The sequence below is a fragment of the Ochotona princeps genome, chromosome 5 (genome assembly GCF_030435755.1).
Source record: "Ochotona princeps isolate mOchPri1 chromosome 5, mOchPri1.hap1, whole genome shotgun sequence".
In the NCBI taxonomy this organism is placed as follows: Eukaryota; Metazoa; Chordata; class Mammalia; order Lagomorpha; family Ochotonidae; genus Ochotona; species Ochotona princeps.
This window is the reverse complement of record NC_080836.1, coordinates 103,592,200-103,611,496: the sequence shown is the minus strand read 5'-3', so window position 1 is coordinate 103,611,496 and position 19,297 is coordinate 103,592,200. Positions and strand designations below refer to the sequence as shown.

The following is a 19,297-nucleotide window of genomic DNA, read 5'->3' as shown; positions in this document are numbered from 1 at the left end:
GCCCCACCCACCAGTTTCTTACTAGAGCGCATCCTCGGGCTAGAAATGATATCTCAAGAACCGGAGTTCCGGGGCCTGGTGCCAAAATCCCACATGGGCGCCAGATCCTGTCCCAGCTGCTCCACTTTCCATCCACCAGCCTGTTTGCCTGGGAAAGCAGTAAAAGATGGCCCAAAGCCTTGGACCCTGCAGCTGTGTGGGAGTCACAGCAAGCTCCTGGCTTCTGATAGGCTCAGCTCTGACCACTGCAGCCACTTGGGGAATGAACCATAGGAAGAAAGATCTTTCTATCTTGCCTTCTCTCAATAAAATCTGACTTTCTGGGCCCGATGTGGTAGCCTAGTGGCTAAAGTACTCACCTTGAATGCCCAAATTCTAACCCCAGCGATCCGCTTTCCATCCAGCTCCCTGCTTGTGGCCTGGGAAAGCAGTCAAGGCAGCTTAAAGCCTTGGGACCCTGCACCCCCATGAAGCAGCTCCAGGCTCCTGGCTTTGGACTGGCTCAGCTCTAGACGTTGCAGTCACTTGGGGAGTGAATCAGCAGAAGATCTTCCTCTCTGTCTCTCCTTCTCTCTGTATATCTGACTTTCCAATTTAAAAAAACTTTTTTTTAAAAAAAATCTAACTTTCCAATAAAAATAAATAAATCCTTAAAAAAAGGTGGGGTCCCTGTCCCCTACAAGTGAAACCTGAAGTGTGTGACCTCGTCCCAGCCCAAGCCCTGGGGAGAAAACCAGCAAATGAGACACCTACTGCCCCCCTCCAATTCTGAAACAAAATTTAATTTCTTAAAAACAATAAAATTGCTTCAAGCAAATGTTATGTATAAATGCTGAAAACCATGAAAACGTTGTTATGAAAAGGGTATCTGCACAGGAACCAACTCACAGATTGTCCTGACTGCAGCAGGAAGAAAGCCCTGGTCCTAGTGGGAAGACCCAGGGCCAACACAGCAGGGCAAGCTGACAGCACTGGCCTGCCCGAGGGAACGCACAGAAGCGCACCCAGCACCCACAGCCAGAGCTGTGCAAACCGTCAGCCTGAAACATCTCGTTCCCAGTTTATAGGAAACGCAGAGGATAAGACAACGTAAGAGACAGTGAGGAAATGATCAGACAAACCCACAAAGATTTTACAAGACAGTTGGCCTTGTCTCTCCAAAACGCTGCCAGGGAAAGGAGGCGGGCAGAAAGGCTACGCGGTGATCTGTTCCGAGTTAGACACTAAAGGAAGGAATACTGCTTTGGCCTGGCTCTTCAGGCACCCACCGAGGGTCGGTGCTGTGTGCTAGGCCACCACCTGCTGCACCAGCATCCCACAGTGGCGCCAGTTTCAGTCCCGGCTGTTCCACTTTCTGGGCATCCAGCTCCTAGGAAGGCAGCGGGGGATGGTGAGTCTTTGGGCCGTGCACCCCATGAGAGACCCAAAGGAGGCTCCTGGCTTCCACTGGCCCAGGTCTGCTGCAGCCATTTGGGGAGTGGACCAGCGGGTGGAAGATCAATCAAGCAGATCAGTCAAGCTCCTTCTCTCTCTCTCTCTCTCTCTCTCTCTCTCTCTCTCTCTCTCTCTCTCAGTCTGTAGCTTTGCCTTTTACATTAACAACTCCTTTTTCAAAAATCTACCTTCTCGTATCAGGCACAACAGCCTAGTGGTTAAAGTCCTCGCCTTGAATGCCCAGGATCCTGTATGGGCGACGGTTCTAATCCTGGAGGCCCGCTTCCCATCTAGCTCCCTGCTTGTGGCCTGGGAAAGCAGTCAAGGACTGTCCCAAAGCCTTGGGACCCTGCACCTGTGAGGTAGCAGCTCTGGGCTCCTGGCTTCAGAGCAGTTGAAGTCATTTGGGGAGTGAATCAACAGACGAAAGATCTTCCCATCTCTCCTTCTCTCTGTATACTGACTTTCCAATAAAAATAAATAAATCTTAAAAACAAAAAATCTACCTTCTCTCATCTGCTCACTCGCTGCTCCCATCCCCGCATCCAGGCAGGATGCAGCTGCGGATGCCGGCTTGCGGGCAGTGCAGACCCTGAGACACAGTGGCGCTGGCACGAGGACCTGCACTCCCGCCACCCACACAGCAGGAGTGGCCTGGAAGCTGGCCTGCCTTCCAAGCCTCAGTGAGCTCGCAGGCACTGAGGGAATGAACCAGCAGATCAATCTCCCTGTTTCTATCCCTCTACAAAGAAAAAAATTATTTAATTATTGAGATAATAAAAACTGAAGCTACAGCAACCACATAAAATTTGATTGGGACCCAGTTACCAAAGAGGATGCAATAAAACGCATTTTTGAATCAGCCAGAAAAATGTGAAAATGACAGATATTCAGATATTCGAAAATTACAATTTTCAGGCATATCAATGGTACAGTTATGGGCTAGAAGACACATGCAGGGCCCGGCGGCGTGGCCTAGCGGCTAAAGTCCTCACCTTGAAAGCCCCGGGATCCCATATGGGCGCCAGTTCTAATCCCGGCAGCTCCACTTCCCATCCAGCTCCCTGCTTGTGGCCTGGGAAAGCAATCGAGGACGACCCAAGGATTTGGGACACTGCACCTGCGTGGGAAACCTGGAAGAGGTTCCTGGTTCCTGGCTTTGGATCAGCACGCATCGGCCCGTTGCGGCTCACTTGGGGAGTGAATCATCGGATGGAAGATCTTCCCCTCTGTCTCTCCTCCTCTCTGTATATCTGACTTTGTAATAAAAATAAATCTTTAAAAAAAAAAAAAAAGACGACGACACATGCAGAGCTGGGGAGCTGCAACCACAGGGTCTTGTCTCCCGTCAGCCCTTGGTCCTAACTGCCCCTCCTCCCCTGCCCACCTCCTAAAAGCCAAGGGCCCAGAGTCTGCTGGGCATGACCCACTGTCACACAGCCCCACACACCCTGCTGCCCCAGGACTGTCTGGGGCTAAGCAGAACAAAGGGGAAAGAGGCATGTTCCGGAACCCCGAGACCAGGGGCTTCCCAAACACTGGCAAGCCACCTCCCTGCCACATCCAGTTCACCCACCTGTGAAACTGGGGCAACTAAGAGCAAAAGGACCCAAGATGGCACAGAACCGACGAAGGAACAAGGCAACCTTCACATTAGAAGAGCTGTAGCATCCAGTCAACATGCACACTGTAACCTTCCCTTCTGCACGCACACCCAGCCACCTCTGAGTTCTCACACCGTCACGCCAAAGCAGCCTCACGGATCCAACCACTGCTGTTCGTCAACAGAGCCACTGCCCAGGCCAGGCTGCCATCAGCTCTCACCACACGGGCTCAGCCAGCATCCACAGGGCAACCGCAACACAGCCAGAGCCGTCTTCTCAACCCAGATTCTGTCTGTTCCATCCAAAAATCCTAAGATAAGCATCTCCCACCACTCTGGGGAGGAAAGGAGCTCCCTAAGAGGCTCCCGGCCCACCGGGGCTCAGCGGCTCTGGCCAGCCCTGTTCCGTCAGCCCCTCCATGTCCCGCCTCCACACCTCTCCAAGCCAGCACCTCTCCTCACTCTTTTAATCTTTTAGAAAAATATGCCCTTCATTCTATTTTAAGTTTAATGTGCAGCTATTCCTCCAACTACAGTCTCACAGAGCACACTGATGTGTCAGTCAGCTTTTGACTACATACACAACGGTCTACACCACAGTCTACACGTACAGAAAGTGATACAATCCAGGTTTGTGAACACTTTCACTGGACAACAAAGAGACTGGCTAACTCAGAACACATTCTCATCTTCAAGCAATTCATGAATGTGCTTTATTTTCATGAATTTTTAGCATGTCTTCTTCTCCAATACATGCATTAAAGCTATAAATTTCTGTCTACACATGATTTTAGCTGTAATTATAGCGTGTGGGTAGATTTATACACACACACACACATATATCTATATATAAAATGTATTCAGCCATCCTTCAAATCAAAATATTTCCTAGCTCCCTTTGACTCTAACAGATTTATACATTTTCTTTTGGGCCAGCACTGTGAAGCTGCGAAGTAACCCACCACTTGCGAGGCCCCTGCAACCCACATTAGGGTGCCACTTTGAGTCCCAGCTGCTGCTTCCAGCCAATCAGACAGTTCCTTCCTTCTGCCTTCAGTCCACGCCAGATCTGGCAGCTGCGGCCACCAGGAGAGTGAACCAGTGGATCCAAGGTCCCTCTGTGTCACCCCATCTTTTTCTGTTGTTGCTGCTGTTTTTCCCGTCTTTCAAATAAATCACCTTAACAATAAGTCCGGGCCAGTGTTATGGCTTAGCAGGCTGATTCTTCGCAAGCCACACCAGCACCCTTTACAGAAGCCAGTTCAAATCCTGTCTAATCCACTTCCGATCCAGCTCCCTGCTTGTAGCTTGGGAAAGCAGCAGAGGATGGCTCAAGTCCTTGGGCCCCTGCACCCACATGGAAGACCCAGAAGTTGTTGCTGGCTCCTGGCTTCCAATCAGTTCAACTTATGGCTACTGGAGCCATTTGGGGATTGAACCAGTGGATGAGAGATCCTTCTCTGTAACGCTAACTCTACCTTTTAAATGAAAATAAAATAAATCTTTCAAAACAAATTTGTCAATGTCCCTTATTGCAATTTCCAAACATTTACTTGAAAGAGTTACAGAGAGAAAAGTTCCTCCATCTACTCGTCTACTTCCCAAATGACCACAACAGCCAGGGTTGGACCAGAACAAAGGCAGAAGCCTGAAATTTCACCCAAATATCCGAGAGGTGCAGGGACCAAAACAACTGGGCCAGAGCTGAGCTGGTCTGAAGCCAGGAACCAGGAGCTTCTGCTCCACCTGGATGCAGAGTGCCCAAGGCCGTGGGCCATCCACTGCTGTTTTCCCAGGCCAATTAGCAAGGACCAGGGTCAAAAGCAGAGCAGCAGGTCTCAGATCAGTGCCCACATAATGCATACTGGCACCGCAGGCAGAGGATTCATGGCTATACCACCACACCAGCCCTTCGTAAATATTTTGAAACCAGAGATACAACGAATCCTCACACTCAGTAATCACTGGGGTTTTCCCAAGTGCGTCCCCTTTCAACTCCGTTCATTCACTCCTGCAGTCCTAAGCTCTCATCCAAACAAACCAAAAAACCTTAATGTTTCCTTCAGTAGGGTCTGCTGTTTTGGAAACACCTTTAACACTCCCTGAAGTCTCTTCCTGCTGCACAGAGGAGCAGCAAGACTCCGGCCAACTCCAACTCATCCCCGGTCTCTGCTGTATCACTGCTCTCAGGGGCTCAGCGGTGGGGGCCCCCCATCAGTCTCTCGGCCTGAGGGTTCAGCGGTGGGGGCTCCGGCCAGTCTCTCAGCCTCTGGTGCTCAGCAACCAGGGCCCCCGTCAGTCTTTTGGTCTCTGGGGTTCCACGGTTTCACCACAAAGCGTCGACATATGGTGTCCTTCGTGTCCACGAGGCTTGTCGACTCAGTGCACGTGGCGTTTTATTAATGGTGGCAAATTCCCCGGTGTTCTTCTAGCACTGCTCTGCTCAGTTCCTCTCCCTCCCTAGCCTTGCGACGGACACACAGCGGACCCTGTTTCTGCACCCCCGACTCCCGCCTTCTCGTCAAACTGCCCTGCTGTTTCTCCTCTCCTGGCTTCCTAATGGCTATTTTCTTCTGGATTATTTTCTGGGTCACTAACTGCTTTCATCTGTGTCTAACCTGCTGTTCCTTTATTACATTCTGCATTTTGGGCACCTTTATTCAGATCTTCTTTATGGTGTCCAGTTCTCTGCCAACATTCCTGATCTGGTCTTTCATCTCCTTAAAGAGCTGCGCGTGCCCCTGGGCCTGCCTGGAGTCTGTTGTTTCTCTTGGCTGCAATCAGCAGCAGCCTCTCTGAACACAAAGAGCCAGCAGGTGCACCTGTCCCTCTAGAGCATGGCCATCTTCCTTAGCCTGTCAGGGACCTGCAGACGCGTGCACTCTGCACTCACCCGGCTGCCAGCAGCACGACCACCCTGCAAAGTTTCCCCTCATGTGGATTCCCCTGCCTGCGAACTGCAACTGGATTTTTGGGATCTCACTCCACATCGGGGTTCACCCACAGCTGCTGCGCGTGAATAGCCATGGCATCTCAGCCCTCCTCAGGCTGACAGCCCCAGACTGGCCTCTCACCAGTGCCACCGCCAAATACCTACCACATAATGCCATGCGGCTACTACTACAGAAATGCAGCGCTTTGGCCTACGAACACCCCACCTCCTACTAAGGTGCCACATGCACCCAATGTCTGTACTCTGGCCAGCCCCGACCTCAGCACAGCTCTTGGCTCGCAGCTCACAGCTCACAGCCCACCACTGCCAGGAGCAGACATCCCGCCCCACCCACCTCCCAGGACCAAGGCTCACTTTGCCCAGAGTTCCCTGCACCCCCAACCCCTGGGGGCAGGTCGTGCACACCTGTGAGGTACTCTGGGCGCAGCATTCATTGCTATCATAGCTCTAACAGTAATGGGGAGCTTGCTTCAGGCAGGGCTTGTTTGGCTTTGTTTTGTTGGGAGTGGGTGTTTGTTGTTTTGTTTTAAAGATTTGTGTGTTTTTTGGAAAGACAGGTTTACAGAGAAGAGAGACAGAGAGGGGAAAGCTCTTCCGTCTGCTGGTTCACTCCCCAAGTAGCCTCAGCGGCCAGAGCTGAGCTGACCGGAAGCCAGGAGCCTGCTCCAGGTCTCTCCCACAGGTGCAGGGTCCCAAGGCCTTGGGCCGTCCTCGATGCCTTCCCAGGCCACGAGCAGGGAGCTGGAAGGGAAGTGGGGCAGCCATGACAGGGACCGGCACTCATGCAGGATCCTGGTGCGTACAAGGCGAGGATTTAGCTACAGAGCCATGCACCTGGCCCAGGGTGCTTGTTTCGTTGGCTTGGTCAGTGGACTTACTGTCTTCTTCAGACGAATCTTCACAGAAAACTGGCTTGCCTCTCAGCAGCCCACTCCTGCACCAAGGAAGGCTGCCTGCTCCTGAGCTGCCCGATCTCGCTTCAGCAAAGGGGACAACTGGCCCGCCTCTTCCGGACTTCCCTCTCAGGCTTCCCCCACACACTGAATTCTCTCATACAGCAACGTAAGCTTTCTCACGCATCTCACCACCGTCTCGAGTCACACCACTCTTCACATACGGAAATAGTTTTCTTTTTTACTTATATTTTTATTGATTTGAAAAGCAGGGTTACAGGAGAGGCGGGGAGGGAGGAGAGAGATTCTGTCTGCTGGTTTGTCCTCCAAATGGCCAAAACCACCAAGGCCAGCAGTTTCATCGGGGTCTCCCTCCTGGGTCAAGGGCCCAGGCACTTGGGTCATACTCCGCTGCTTTCCCAGGAATATCAGCAGGGATTTGACAGCACCCATAAGAGATGTCAGCACTGCAAGCAGAAGTTTGAGCCACTGTGCTACAACTCCAGTCCTAAGAATTGCTTCTTGCAAGTACCTTCTTGCAACATCCTGCCCCATGATGCGCTTCTTAGGTGCCTTGCCTTCAGGCTGGAATCGGGAGGGAGGGACAAGCCTCCAACCACCAGAGGCTTCAGGTGAGCCCACATCAACAGCAGGTGAAGGCACCAGGCTGGCCACACTGTATTCTTTTCCAGTCACCTCCCTCTTGGATACAGGAACCTTGTTCACGCCAGACCTGCTAAGCAGTCTGTGAGCAGCTGCAAGCCAGGACAATATGAGCAGCAGAAGTGGCCGGGCCACGTGTCAGTCTCAGTCTGTTTTGGCAGTGTGAGCGCACAAGCTGTTTAGACTACGCTACCCCTTCTCCACAGGCATCAGCAAGCTGACAAGTGATAATTACACCACACATCACCCAGTATTTGGGGGTGATGCACTTTATTTGATCCTGGGTCACCAAGCATTTCTCAGCAGAGTCCTCAACTGCATCCCCTCACCATCTTGTCAATTTCACCTGCTCTCCTTCAAGGTGGCACTCCTGCCAACCTTCACATGCTCTGTCCTGTGAGCCAAGGCCCAGCAGCACTGCGGGCAGGCAGAAGGGAGGGAGGCCCTACAAGTCTTTTGATGAAGTTTTCTTTAAGGGATCCCCAGTGCTATACAGAACTTACCTGTAGGAAAAGGTCAAGCATTTGCTGTGTTCTGCCAAATGAATAAAATAAGAGGTACTTGTCGGGCCCAGCGGCGTGGCCTAGCAGCTAAAATTCTTGCCTTGAACACGCCTGGATCTCATATGGGCACTGGTTCGTATCCCGGCTGCTCCACTATCCATCCAGCGCCCTGCTTGTGGTCTGGGAAAGCAGTCGAGGACGGCCCAAAGCCTTGGGACCCTGCACCCGTGTGGGAGACCTGGAGGAAGTTCCTGGCTCCTGGCTTCAGATTGGCACAGCACCGGCCGCTGCAGTCACTTGGGAAGTGAATCATCAGACGGAAGATCTTCCTCTGTCTCTTCCCTCTGTATATCTGACTTTGCAATAAAAAAATAAATAAATCTTTAAAAAAAAAAGAGAGAGAGATACTTGTCTACTACATTCACACTGGTGTTTAATAAACTAACCATTTTTTTAAAAAACTATGTAACAGGGGCTCGGCAGCGTGGCCTAGTGGCTAAGGTCCTCGCCTTGATCCCATATGGCTGCTGGTTCTAATCCCAGCAGCTCCACTTCCTCTCTGTCTCTCCTCCTCTCAGTATATCTGACTTTGTAATGAAAACAAAATAAATCTTAAAAAAGAACTTTAAAAAAAAAAAAAAAAACTATGTAATAGTCAGCGTGGTAGCACAGCACACTAATCCTCCACCCTGTGGAGCCAGCATCCCTTATGGGCATGCCATACGAACAATTCGTGTCCGAGCCGCTCCACTTCCAATTCAGCTTCCTGCTAATGTGTCTGGGAAAGCAGCCATCGATAGCCCAACTGCTTGAACCCCTGCACCCTTAAGGGAGATGTAGACGAAAGTCCTAGCTGCTCGCTTCAACCTGGTCCAGCCCAGCCATTGCGGTCATCTGTAAAACAGCTGCTGGAAGATCTCTCTACTTCTCCCCCTGTAACAAAAAACAGAGAGAGGGAGGAAGAAAGGAGGGAGGAAGAAAGGAGGGAGGGAGGGAAGGAGGGAAGAAAGGAGGGAGGGAGCTGTCCCAAGACTGGGCTGGACTCCCAGCTCTGGTTCCTGACTGCAGCAGCAGCCAGGGCTCAGGTAACTGGGGTTCCTGCTGCCAGCACTGGAAACCTTGGACCGAGCTGAATCTCACTGCAGGCACTGAGGCAATGCCCACACAGCAGATGAGAGCTCACTGTCCGTCACTCAAATACAGTTCAAAGCAGCACCTGTAACCCCAACACCCTCCACCCCCACCCCCATGAATGCTGGTTTGAATCCCGGTTACTCCATTTTGGATAATGAACCTGGGAAAGCAGCAGAAAATGATCCAAGTGGTTGAGCCCCTGCTACCCACAGGGGAAGCCAACATAGAATTCTAGGTTCCTGGCTGCAGCCAGTCCAATCCCAGCCACTGCACCACTGCAGTTATTTGGGGAGTGAACCAGTGAATGGCAGATCTCCCACTCTCTGTAAACAGATCTTTTTAAAGGGGAACTGGTAGTGTTGTGTTCAAGTCCCAGCTGTTCTAGGTCTGATCCGGCTCCCTGCTAATGCACCTAGGAAAGTAGTGGAGACGTCCAAGTGCTTGGGCCCCTGCACCCATGTGGGATACCTGGACGAAGCTCCTGATTTTGGCCTGACCCACTGCAGGCCACTGCAGGCCTGCGGGGAGCGAAGCAGCAGATTTCTCTGTCTCTCCCTGTAACTCTGCCTTTCAGGTCTATAAATCTTTGAAAAATAGAACTAAACAGTCACCTATGGACCAGCAATTCCACCCAAAATAAATGAGTGTGTCCACACAAAAACATACACAGGTGCAGTGGGACATCTGCACTCCACACTAAAGTGCTTGGGATCAAGTCCCAAACCCCAGCTCCAATCCAGTTTCCTGCTAATACGCCTCAAAGGTAGCAGGGCATGGGCCAAACATTGAGACCCCTGCCCCCCACGTGGGAGGCTGGCAGTTCCAGCCCCAACTGCTGCTGCATCTGGGCAGTAAACCAGCAGATGGGAGATCCTTCTCTGTCTCTCGCTCTCTGTCATTTGGCCTTGTAAGTAAGTGAGTAAATAAATTTAAAAAGTAGAATCTTTTTAATGTATGTAAATGTTCATGGTAGCACTTTCCAGAATAGCTAAAAGGTGGAAACAATCCAAATGCCTACAACTGATGGAGATAAACAAATACAGTGCATTTATATTGTGCAATAGACACTGAGTTCACGTTTAGCTACAGCATGGGGAACTCTTGAAAATGCTAGGCCAGGGTCTGCAATGTCTCAGTGACAAATCCTCGCCTTGCATATGCTGGGATCCCATATGGACGCCAATTCATGTCCCCGCTACTGCACTTCCCATCCAGCGCCCTGTTTGTGGCCCGGGGAAATAGCAGAGGACGACCCATGTCCTTGGGACTCTGCATCCATGTGGGAGACCTGGAAGAAGCTCCTGGCTCCTGGCTTCAGACTTGCTCAGCTCCGGCCACTGAAGCCACTTGGGAATGAGCCAGCGGATGAAAGATCTTTCTCTCTGTCTCTCCTCTCCACAAATCTGATCTGCCTTTCCAATAAAAATAAATATTGAAAAAAAGAAAATAGTATGCCAACTGAAAGAAACCAGGCGCACAGAAAGCATACATTTTATGACTCCACTCAGATAAAATCACAAGAATCAGCAAATACACACCCAAAAAGTAGATTAGCGGTTGCCTAGCACTGAGGGAATTGGGAGGAAATACGGTGATGAAAATGTTCTAAAATTGACTACGGTGATGGTTGCACAACAAAATATACTAAAAACACTGCACTGCCCACTTCACATGAGCGACTTGCATGGTGTACGGATTACATCTTAGAGAGCTGGATTTTCTTAAAGGCTTTTACAACCTGAAACCCTCAACTAGCATCCGCCAGTCCTGACTCCACGACAGGCAAGTGCTGGGACTAGATGTGCAATCAGGGATAAATGCTCTTTCACATTCATAGGCGAAGTTAGAAGAGAGAAAAAAACATTAAGAGGCTTTTAAATAAATTAGACTCTACCTTAACCAACACCATCACAGCTTTATACTGTCCTTCACTCAGACTTCAAAACGCCCTGTCACGGGCCAGCAAAACCCCATGTCTGCATATCAGCCTCACCAGCCCTCTTCCCCCCATGCCGGGTCCTAGGATGGGTTCCTGCGCACTGCGGTCCGAGAGCACAGAGAAGCTGCATGTCTGCAGACAGCGGCTCCAACCCTGCAGTGTCTCATCGCAGCAAGACATCGGCCACACAAGGCACGACACGCTAAGCCCATCCACAGCCAACCCTTTCTACACCCCCAAACCCTGATGACCACCAGAGCTGCTCTGAGCTCTCGCTTCCCGAAGTGCAGCCCACAGACCTGCATCAGCTGTAATACACTTCCCGTCCCCTCATCAGCTTGTCCCCCACTAATGTTTGAAAAGCCTAACAACATACAGCTGCGGTGCTGGGCCAGTCGTCCATTCCTTGCTCCAGTGCTCTGCACAGACTGCAGAGGTGGACCTGCAGGCCAGCACTGCAGGCAGGCGGCTTCTCCAGGCTCAGCTCCTCCCTCTGTCCCTGCAGCCCAGGGGTGAACCCCCAGACTCAGCTCCTCCCTCTGTCCCTGCAGCCCAGGGGTGAACCCCCAGGCTCAGCTCCTCCCTCTGTCCCTGCAGCCCAGGGGTGAACCCCCAGACTCAGCTCCTCCCTCTGTCCCTGCAGCCCAGGGGTGAACCCCCAGACTCAGCTCCTCCCTCTGTCCCTGCAGCCCAGGGGTGAACCCCCAGGCTCAGCTCCTCCCTCTGTCCCTGCAGCCCAGGGGTGAACCCCCAGGCTCAGCTCCTCCCTCTGTCCCTGCAGCCCAGAGGTGAACCCCCAGGCTCAGCTCCTCCCTCTGTCCCTGCAGCCCAGGGGTGAACCCCCAGGCTCAGCTCCTCCCTCTGTCCCTGCAGCCCAGGGGTGAACCCCCAGGCTCAGCTCCTCTGTCCCTGCAGCCCAGAGGTGAACCCCCAGGCTCAGCTCCTCCCTCTGTCCCTGCAGCCCAGAGGTGAACCCCCAGGCTCAGCTCCTCCCTCTGTCCCTGCAGCCCAGAGGTGAACCCCCAGGCTCAGCTCCTCCCTCTGTCCCTGCAGCCCAGAGGTGAACCCCCAGGCTCAGCTCCTCCCTTTGTCCCTGCAGCCCAGAGGTGAACCCCCAGGCTCAGCTCCTCCCTTTGTCCCTGCAGCCCAGAGGTGAACCCCCAGGCTCAGCTCCTCTGTCCCTGCAGCCCAGGGTGGCAACGGTTTCCTGTGTGTTGCTTCATTTGAGTTACTTCATTGCCTGCATCTTGCACTCTCAGTTCTCCCTGCACCCATGGACTGCTCCGCCTGCATTAAATGTCCTCTGGGGACAGTTAGGATGCCATTCCCTTATCTCAGAGGACTGACCTTCCATGGCTAGCTCTGGCTCTACACCCCACTTTCCTGCTAATGCAGACCTCAGATGGGAGCAGTGCCGACTGGCAGCAGCAGCAGCTGCGTGCCTCTCACCCACAGGGGGAACAGAGCAGACCAGGCCCCAGCCGGCAACTGGGGAGAGAACCAGCAGACAAGTTTATCTCTCTTTCTCTTTCTTTTTTAAAACCTCCCCTGCTGCAAAGAAAGGGCGTTGCTTACCTTTCCTGGCCCAGAATGAAGCCCCACTTATATTACTTGTATTAATACTTGTATTATGCACCAAGTACACCAGGGGCATTCCATGCGTGGCTTATCTGCTATCTGCTCACACATTCGGACAACCTCTAAGGCCCCCACACTAACATCTGCCTTAAGCTATCTACATCACAGATGAGACTGTAGTATCACAAGGGAGTCCACGGTGCATTAACATTCTCTCCATTCTCCTCAACCAGAACAGCTGCTGCAGCAGCCACTGTTTCTGAAGCAAAGCAAGCATCCACACTTCCCTAAAGAACAGACCTCCAGGCCAATCCCAGCAGGCTCCCCAGGACTCTGATGGGAATCACAACCCACCTTGGGAGCAGGGCCCCACAGGGAGAGGACTTTGTCAGCTAGGGCTACAGGAGGCCTGGAAGCAGTCTGACCCAGGATCCCTCTACTTTGAATCATCGGGGCTTTCCTCTTGCCCAAGGCCAAAGAGCCAATCCTTCCAACAGGCCAGCTCTAAACCTTGCAGCGTTGTTCGCCCTAATCCACTCAACACCAGCCACCTGCTGACTCAACGGCCACCGTGGCCCCGGGCACTGGGACCTTTACAAAGCTCAAAATCGTGTGGATCGCCATTCCTATCCCTCGAATCCCACCTGAGAAGGCTGCCTCTCTGTTCTCATGCCACATGCATGGGCCACCTAGCCAGACAGACGGATTCCCATCCTGCTATCCTGAGCTCAGCTCTAATCCAGATCCACTCCGAGACACCCTGACCCAATGCGTCAACTTCTCTACTGAGCTTCCAATTCCCCACGGCACAGATGACCGCCAACACCCAGCTGAGGGGGTGCTCTCCAAGCACTGGACAAGTCACCCCAGACGAGGCACCGTAACAACGCCCAGCACACAACCACAAAAACACTGCCGGATGATGGTCTCTCAGCGATCATCATCCCGACGAGCACAAGGCTCAGGTGCCTCTCTGCCGAATAACGGGCGCAGTTGGCTAATCAGCCAGTGCCACGTGAGGGCCAGAGGCGTCCGGGTCACAGGTATGGCAAACTGCCAAACGGCAAAACATGGTACCCTCGCCAAAGGGGCCAGCGAGCCCAACTGGCCCGGAGGAAAAGCGCACTGCAGCAGGGTGAGAAAGCCGGTGCCAGCCGGAACTGCCGCCGCGGCCCCGCAGACCCAAGCTGCTCTCGGCCACCTGCCCGGCCACCTGCTGGAGGGAAAAAAAAAAAAGCCCTACTCCTATAGGAAGGGCTCGCGGAAAGCAGTGTTCAACAGGAACCACCAAGAGAAAACAAAGGCTGCAACTTTTCCTCCAGCCAAAAGGACATGCCACCCTGCAGCCCCGGGAGTTGGGCGCCCGGGGTGCGCAGCTCCCCACCACTCCCCTCCCCCGGCTTCTCCCCGGCAGCGAGCGAGGGACTCCGTCCCCGAGCGCGGACACCGTCCCCTTCCCGAACAGGGGGTGAAAAAGGAGGCAGTCCCGCAACCGGCTCCGAACGCAACTCCGAGGGTACCCCAAGGAGAGTCCGCCGGGTCCTGGGAAACGCGCGGAGCCCGAGCTCGGGGCACGGCTGCCCCACTCGCGCCCCACGGGCCCCCAGCCTCCAGGCCTGCCACCTCCGCGTCCCGCAGCGCCCACCTGCGCGCCCCCCAACGGCACGCAAGGCCGCCCCCACCGCCCACCCGCCCTCGGGCCGCCGGACCGGCCGGGCCTGGGCGGCCTCTGGGGCAGCAGCGAGGGCCTCGGCCGGAGCTGCCGCGGCGTGAGGGGCGCGCGCGCGCCCCGGCCGCCGCGCCCGGAGCTCACCTTCTGGCGGATCTGGCCCGACGTGGACACCTTGCGGATGAGCTTCTGCGGGGAGCCGGGCTCCGCCTCGGGCTCGCTGTCCGACGACTCCTCGGGCGGCGGCGGCGGAGACGGCTGAGGCGGACCCGGCTGAGGGGCGCCCGCCGCCGCCGCCATGCTGCCGGGCCAGCGCGCGCACCGCGGGCGGGGGCGGGGCGGGGCGGGGCCTGCAAGGGGCGGGGCCGAGCCAGCCCCGCCCCGTCGGCGTGCGCGCCGCCGCAGACGGCGCTGCTCCCCGCCCCCACACCAGGTGAGGATGGCCTCGCGGCTTCCCAGGGGGAGCAGCTGGTGGGCTTTGGCTTCTGTGTTCAGTTGTTGTGTCCAGTGCCCAGTCTCCCTCATCGGCACTTCAGGGAGCGAAGGGCTGGGCCGGGCCTCTGGGAAGCTGAAGGAAACCTGGGGGTGGGCAGGTGAGCCTCAGGGGAGCCTTTGGCGCTGTGGCCCTTGGGTCTTGACCCTCGTGACCGGGCTCTCACCGAGGCCGTGACTGAAGGGAAGGGGGCTCGGCTCGAGAGGAGGAGGATAACAGCAGGAGTGAGAGCCAAGGCTCCTCTTGGCCACCTGGGAAGTGGACCTGGCCCGCTGCTGCAGAAGGGAGGAAGTGCAGTGGCAAGCTAGTTCATTGGAGTTAGACCTTTGGGATGCAGCGGGGTGGAAGGGTTGGGAGGAAAAGCTGCCCACCTAGGTGTTTTCCTAGGAGGGCTGGTCAGCCGGGGCAGTGCAAGTGTACAAGCTTGTAACCCATTGGCCCCTGTTGCCCTGGGCAGTGTTTTGTAGAGGTGAGACAAGCTGTACCTCACCCCCATCCCACCCCAGGGTGGCTGCTGCTGGCATCTGGTTGGCGGACTGGGCCAGAGGATGCCAGGACCTGCTGCAGGGTCACTGGGCTAGCCCAGAGGCCCCTGGGTAAACCAGGCTGGGCAGCCCTCTGCTGCCGTCACTCACTGCATCTTGTCACTTATGCTTCAGTTCCTGGCTCTCACCACATGCCACGTGCTCAGGAGTTCCACGTGGCCTGGCGACCAACACACTGGACACCTGCTCTGTGATGGCTCCTGACACCTGTGTGCCAGGTGGGGGGACAGACACCTGGCCAGCTGTACCAGGACTTCTACCGGCCCCACCAAGCAAGCCCAGGGGGTCTCCTGCTGGACATCATTCCTCTCCCGAAGCATGCCAGAGAGGCAGGATTTGAACCCAGGCCACAGAAGTCTGCAGTCCATGGTGCTGCCGCAAAGCAGCTCCACCGGGAAGCTGGCACATGAAGGAGCTCGCAGGAGAGAGGCACACTGTCACAAGTGTTGAAATCCTAAACCAGGACCCAGACTGTGGCCGTCAAAGTACCTGCAGATACAGGCTTCTAACAAGCTCAGGTCAGAGGCCAGCGTGTGGCACTGTGGGTTACATAGCTACCATGACGATGGCATCCGTGTCAGACCACTGGTGTGAGACTCCCAGCTGCTCCACTTCTCCTCCAGCTCCCTACTGGTGTGTCTGGGAAAGCAGAAGATGGCCCAAGTGCTTGAGGCCCTGCCCTCACAGGGAGACCTGGCTGGCGTGCCAGCCTCCTCCCTTCAGCCTGGCCCACCCAGCCATGGCCACTAAGCCTTCCGTGGACTGGACCAGCCAATGGACAATCTCTTTCCATGACTTAAGGCTCTGGAGATGGCAAGGGGGTATGAAGGTAGGGGTGAGGGGGGGTACCAGAGGGCTTTGGGGAAGCAGGACAGACAGGAAGCAGGAAGGACGGTAAAAGCGATGCTATGTTCTGTCTGTTTAGCTCTTCCAAATAGATAAGCCTTTTTAAAAGGGCGGCGGGCAGGTGTGGTACCCATCCAAGCAGTGACAGCAGAGTGCCAGATGGGAGATGGAGCAGACGAAGGAGGTAAAGGGACCTACTGCTGCTAGCCAGCAGAGCAAGGGGCGAGGGCAGCCAGTGCCTCCTCCCAGGTAAGGGCTTTCTGGGGACTGCAGTGTCCCTGACCAAAAGCTGACCTAGAAGTGGACAAGAGGCGGTGAGTGTTAGATGTGCTGTGGTCTCCACCTGTTGGAGCTCCAGATGGGGGCAGAAAGCCAAGGGCAAGGCCAGTGGTGCTCGCGACAGCTAGCTGTGGCTAGACAAGGATGTTTGGGATTATGGACTGGAGTGGAGCCAAGAGGAGCCTCAGGAGACCGCCTGTCACATGCACTCCCCTGATGGGGACCCTGGGCTGGAAAGAGGATGTGAGGTTAAAAACTGAACAGCTCAGATCCATCCAATGTGGGCTTCCCATTAGCAATTATGTGTGATACTGGCTCATTCTGCATGGCCAATGTGCCCTACGAATGAAGGAATAGAAGATGCTGGGAAGGGGGTGGGTGTGGGTGGCAGGGAGGGTGGGAGCTGTGTTGTTTTTGTCAGTCTTCTGCGACAGAACCATTCAAAATGAAAGGTGTTTAAAAGGAGAGCATCCGGCTTAGTAAGAAAAGGAGAACTCCAGCATAAATCGTCTCTGACGTGTGAAGAATCCTTTTTGTTCCCCAGTGAACCACAGCATGGTTCCCTTGGAGATCTGGAGCGGGGAGGGGAGCTGAGCCCTGACTCCCCAGAGCGCTCTCCCTGGCCCCCCAGGAAGAGCGCACATCCCAGGGCACCTCTGTGGAGTGAGTCACCCCAGCCGTGAATCATCCAGCTCCCATTCGTCCCACCTCGAGGGCACGCCAAGGTGGCAGCGCTGACACACTTCATGTCCGCCCTGAACCCACTTCAGCCAAAGGACACCGCAGCGGCACTACACTGGGAGCCAAAAGAAGCCGCGATTGACATCCAGAGTGAGACACTTGAGCCTGGCATGTGACCTGGTGTCCCTAGCCCGCTGGGCACTCTGAAAACCAAAAAAAGAAGAAAAAGAAAAAAATCCCACCCATCCTACTTCACGCCCAACTCCCACCCCCGCCGCAGATCCCCAGGATGATTGCTCGCGTCTGTGAAATTAAACTGGGAGGAAAACAGATGCCCTAAAGAGGTGTTAATAATACACATGATGAAACTGTCAAGAACAAAAGACTCACTCGGGGAGCAGGCAGTGACACTGTGGAGCTCTGAACCAGCGGCAAGGGCTGCGGCACTGCCAGTACCATGGGGGGCTGAGTGCCGGGCTGTAACCAGCTGGGGGAGGACCCGGGCTCGCAGTGTGGCCTCTTCATGCCTCCAAATGAATGTGCAGTGTGGTTATCACAATAAAAATGTCAATTGAGAAAAAAACTTAGCAGCCTTTTATTATTATTATTATTATTTGAAAGACAGAGGGACAAAGAGAAGATCTTCCACCCACTGGTTCAACTCCTCAAATCGATGCATCTGTCAGGGCTGGGCCAGGCTGAAGCCAGGAGTCAGCAGCTTCCACAGAGTCTCCCAGGCAGGTGCAGACACCTCTGGGTCTCCACTGCCTTTCCAAGCACCCTAGCAGGGGGTTGGATCAGAAGTAGAGCAGCCAGGATGCAAATGGGTGCCCACATGGGATGCCAGTCATAGGCAGCAGCTCAGTTTGCTACACATCACTGCTGCCAGTCCTCGGGCAGCCACTGTTGAATCATCCCTGCTCATGGCCCTCTGTGACCCTCCAAGCCCCACTGCACGTACTGAACAAAGGGCAGGTTGCAGACTGAGGGAGAGCAGAGACCCACTAGCTGCGTGATCCTGGGTTAGGGACCCCTGAACCTCTCTGGGCCACAGCTTCGCTATCTGACACATGGGAACTGACAGTCCTGAGTTTAACCAGGTCGTTAGCATGACTGGATGATGCATGCACAGCATCTGGCACAAGGCAGTCCCAGCCACCGGCAAGCATCCCTGTTTCTCCCACAAACTTGGTCCAGAGTTCGCAGGCCCCATTCTCTTTTCAGCTCCTCTGTACTCCATCTCTCTCGCTGCGCCTGTGCTAAAACCCCTGGCCATGTACTCAGATTTCCTGTCTCGTGACTCTGGGGTTCTGTCCACAGGCAAATGTACAGGCCGAGCTAAACTGAGCCAGGGTTCCCCACCCTGCCCGGGGCAGCTGGCTGCTCACTTCCTGTCCCCTCCCCAGGGTGGCCAGCTGCAGGCCATAAACAAGCCAGCACCTGTGATCCTATTTCAGGACACTTGGTTACTGAAATAACTTGGAGGGCAAGGGTTGTTCCAATCTCGGGCTCCAGGGATTGGTCCTGCCCTTTGGCTCTCCTGCCCAAAGAGTTGCAAAGGTCGGACCTATTAACGTCCACCCTGACTTAGGATGTCCTGGGGTCAAGCAATGCAGGAACCCGTGTGCTGGTGTTCTCACCAGGCACTGCCAAGCAGAATCCCAAGCTCTGGCCTGGCTTCGGGACTCCAGCTCCATGCAGGGCAGGGTTGTGTGTGGCATGGGGGAGGGGAAGGGTTCTGCATGCCAGGGGACAGACTTGGCAGTCCCTAGAGGACCATGTCACCCTGATTGTCCCTGAGAGTGGGGCAAGGGCTAGAATGATGGTGCCCTGTCCCCTTAGCATGCAAGAAGAGAATGCATCCATATCTGGCTCTGCTACCCACAGACCAGAGGACAAGCTTCAGCCTCTGTATGTGTGTGTTTCCATGTTCCGGGGTGCACGCTCAGCCTGCACGACACCCAACTCCAGTGGGTCCAAGGTGACAGGTGAACCCCCTTGTCTCCGTGCCAGAGTCCTGCCAAACACTCCCAGGGGTTGAAGCCTTGGCATGTGCAGAACCCACACCTGCCAGCCCTCTGCTG

The 19,297-nt window shown here is 54.6% G+C and overlaps 1 protein-coding gene across 3 annotated transcripts in view; it reads right to left on the bottom strand.

Annotated features, from left to right (window-relative positions):
• DGKD (diacylglycerol kinase delta) overlaps positions 1 to 14,703 on the bottom strand; it is a 103,746-nt gene extending 89,043 nt beyond the window's left edge. For all 3 annotated transcript variants that reach the window (XR_009245514.1, XM_058665124.1, XM_058665125.1), the window contains exon 1: positions 14,514 to 14,703. Coding sequence is in view for 2 of the 3 variants with exons in the window: in XM_058665124.1 (XP_058521107.1) it covers positions 14,514 to 14,669 (156 nt within the window). In the remaining variant the exon portion in view is untranslated. The remainder of the gene's footprint in view (positions 1 to 14,513) is intronic.
• Between the last annotated feature and the right edge of the window lie 4,594 nt (positions 14,704 to 19,297).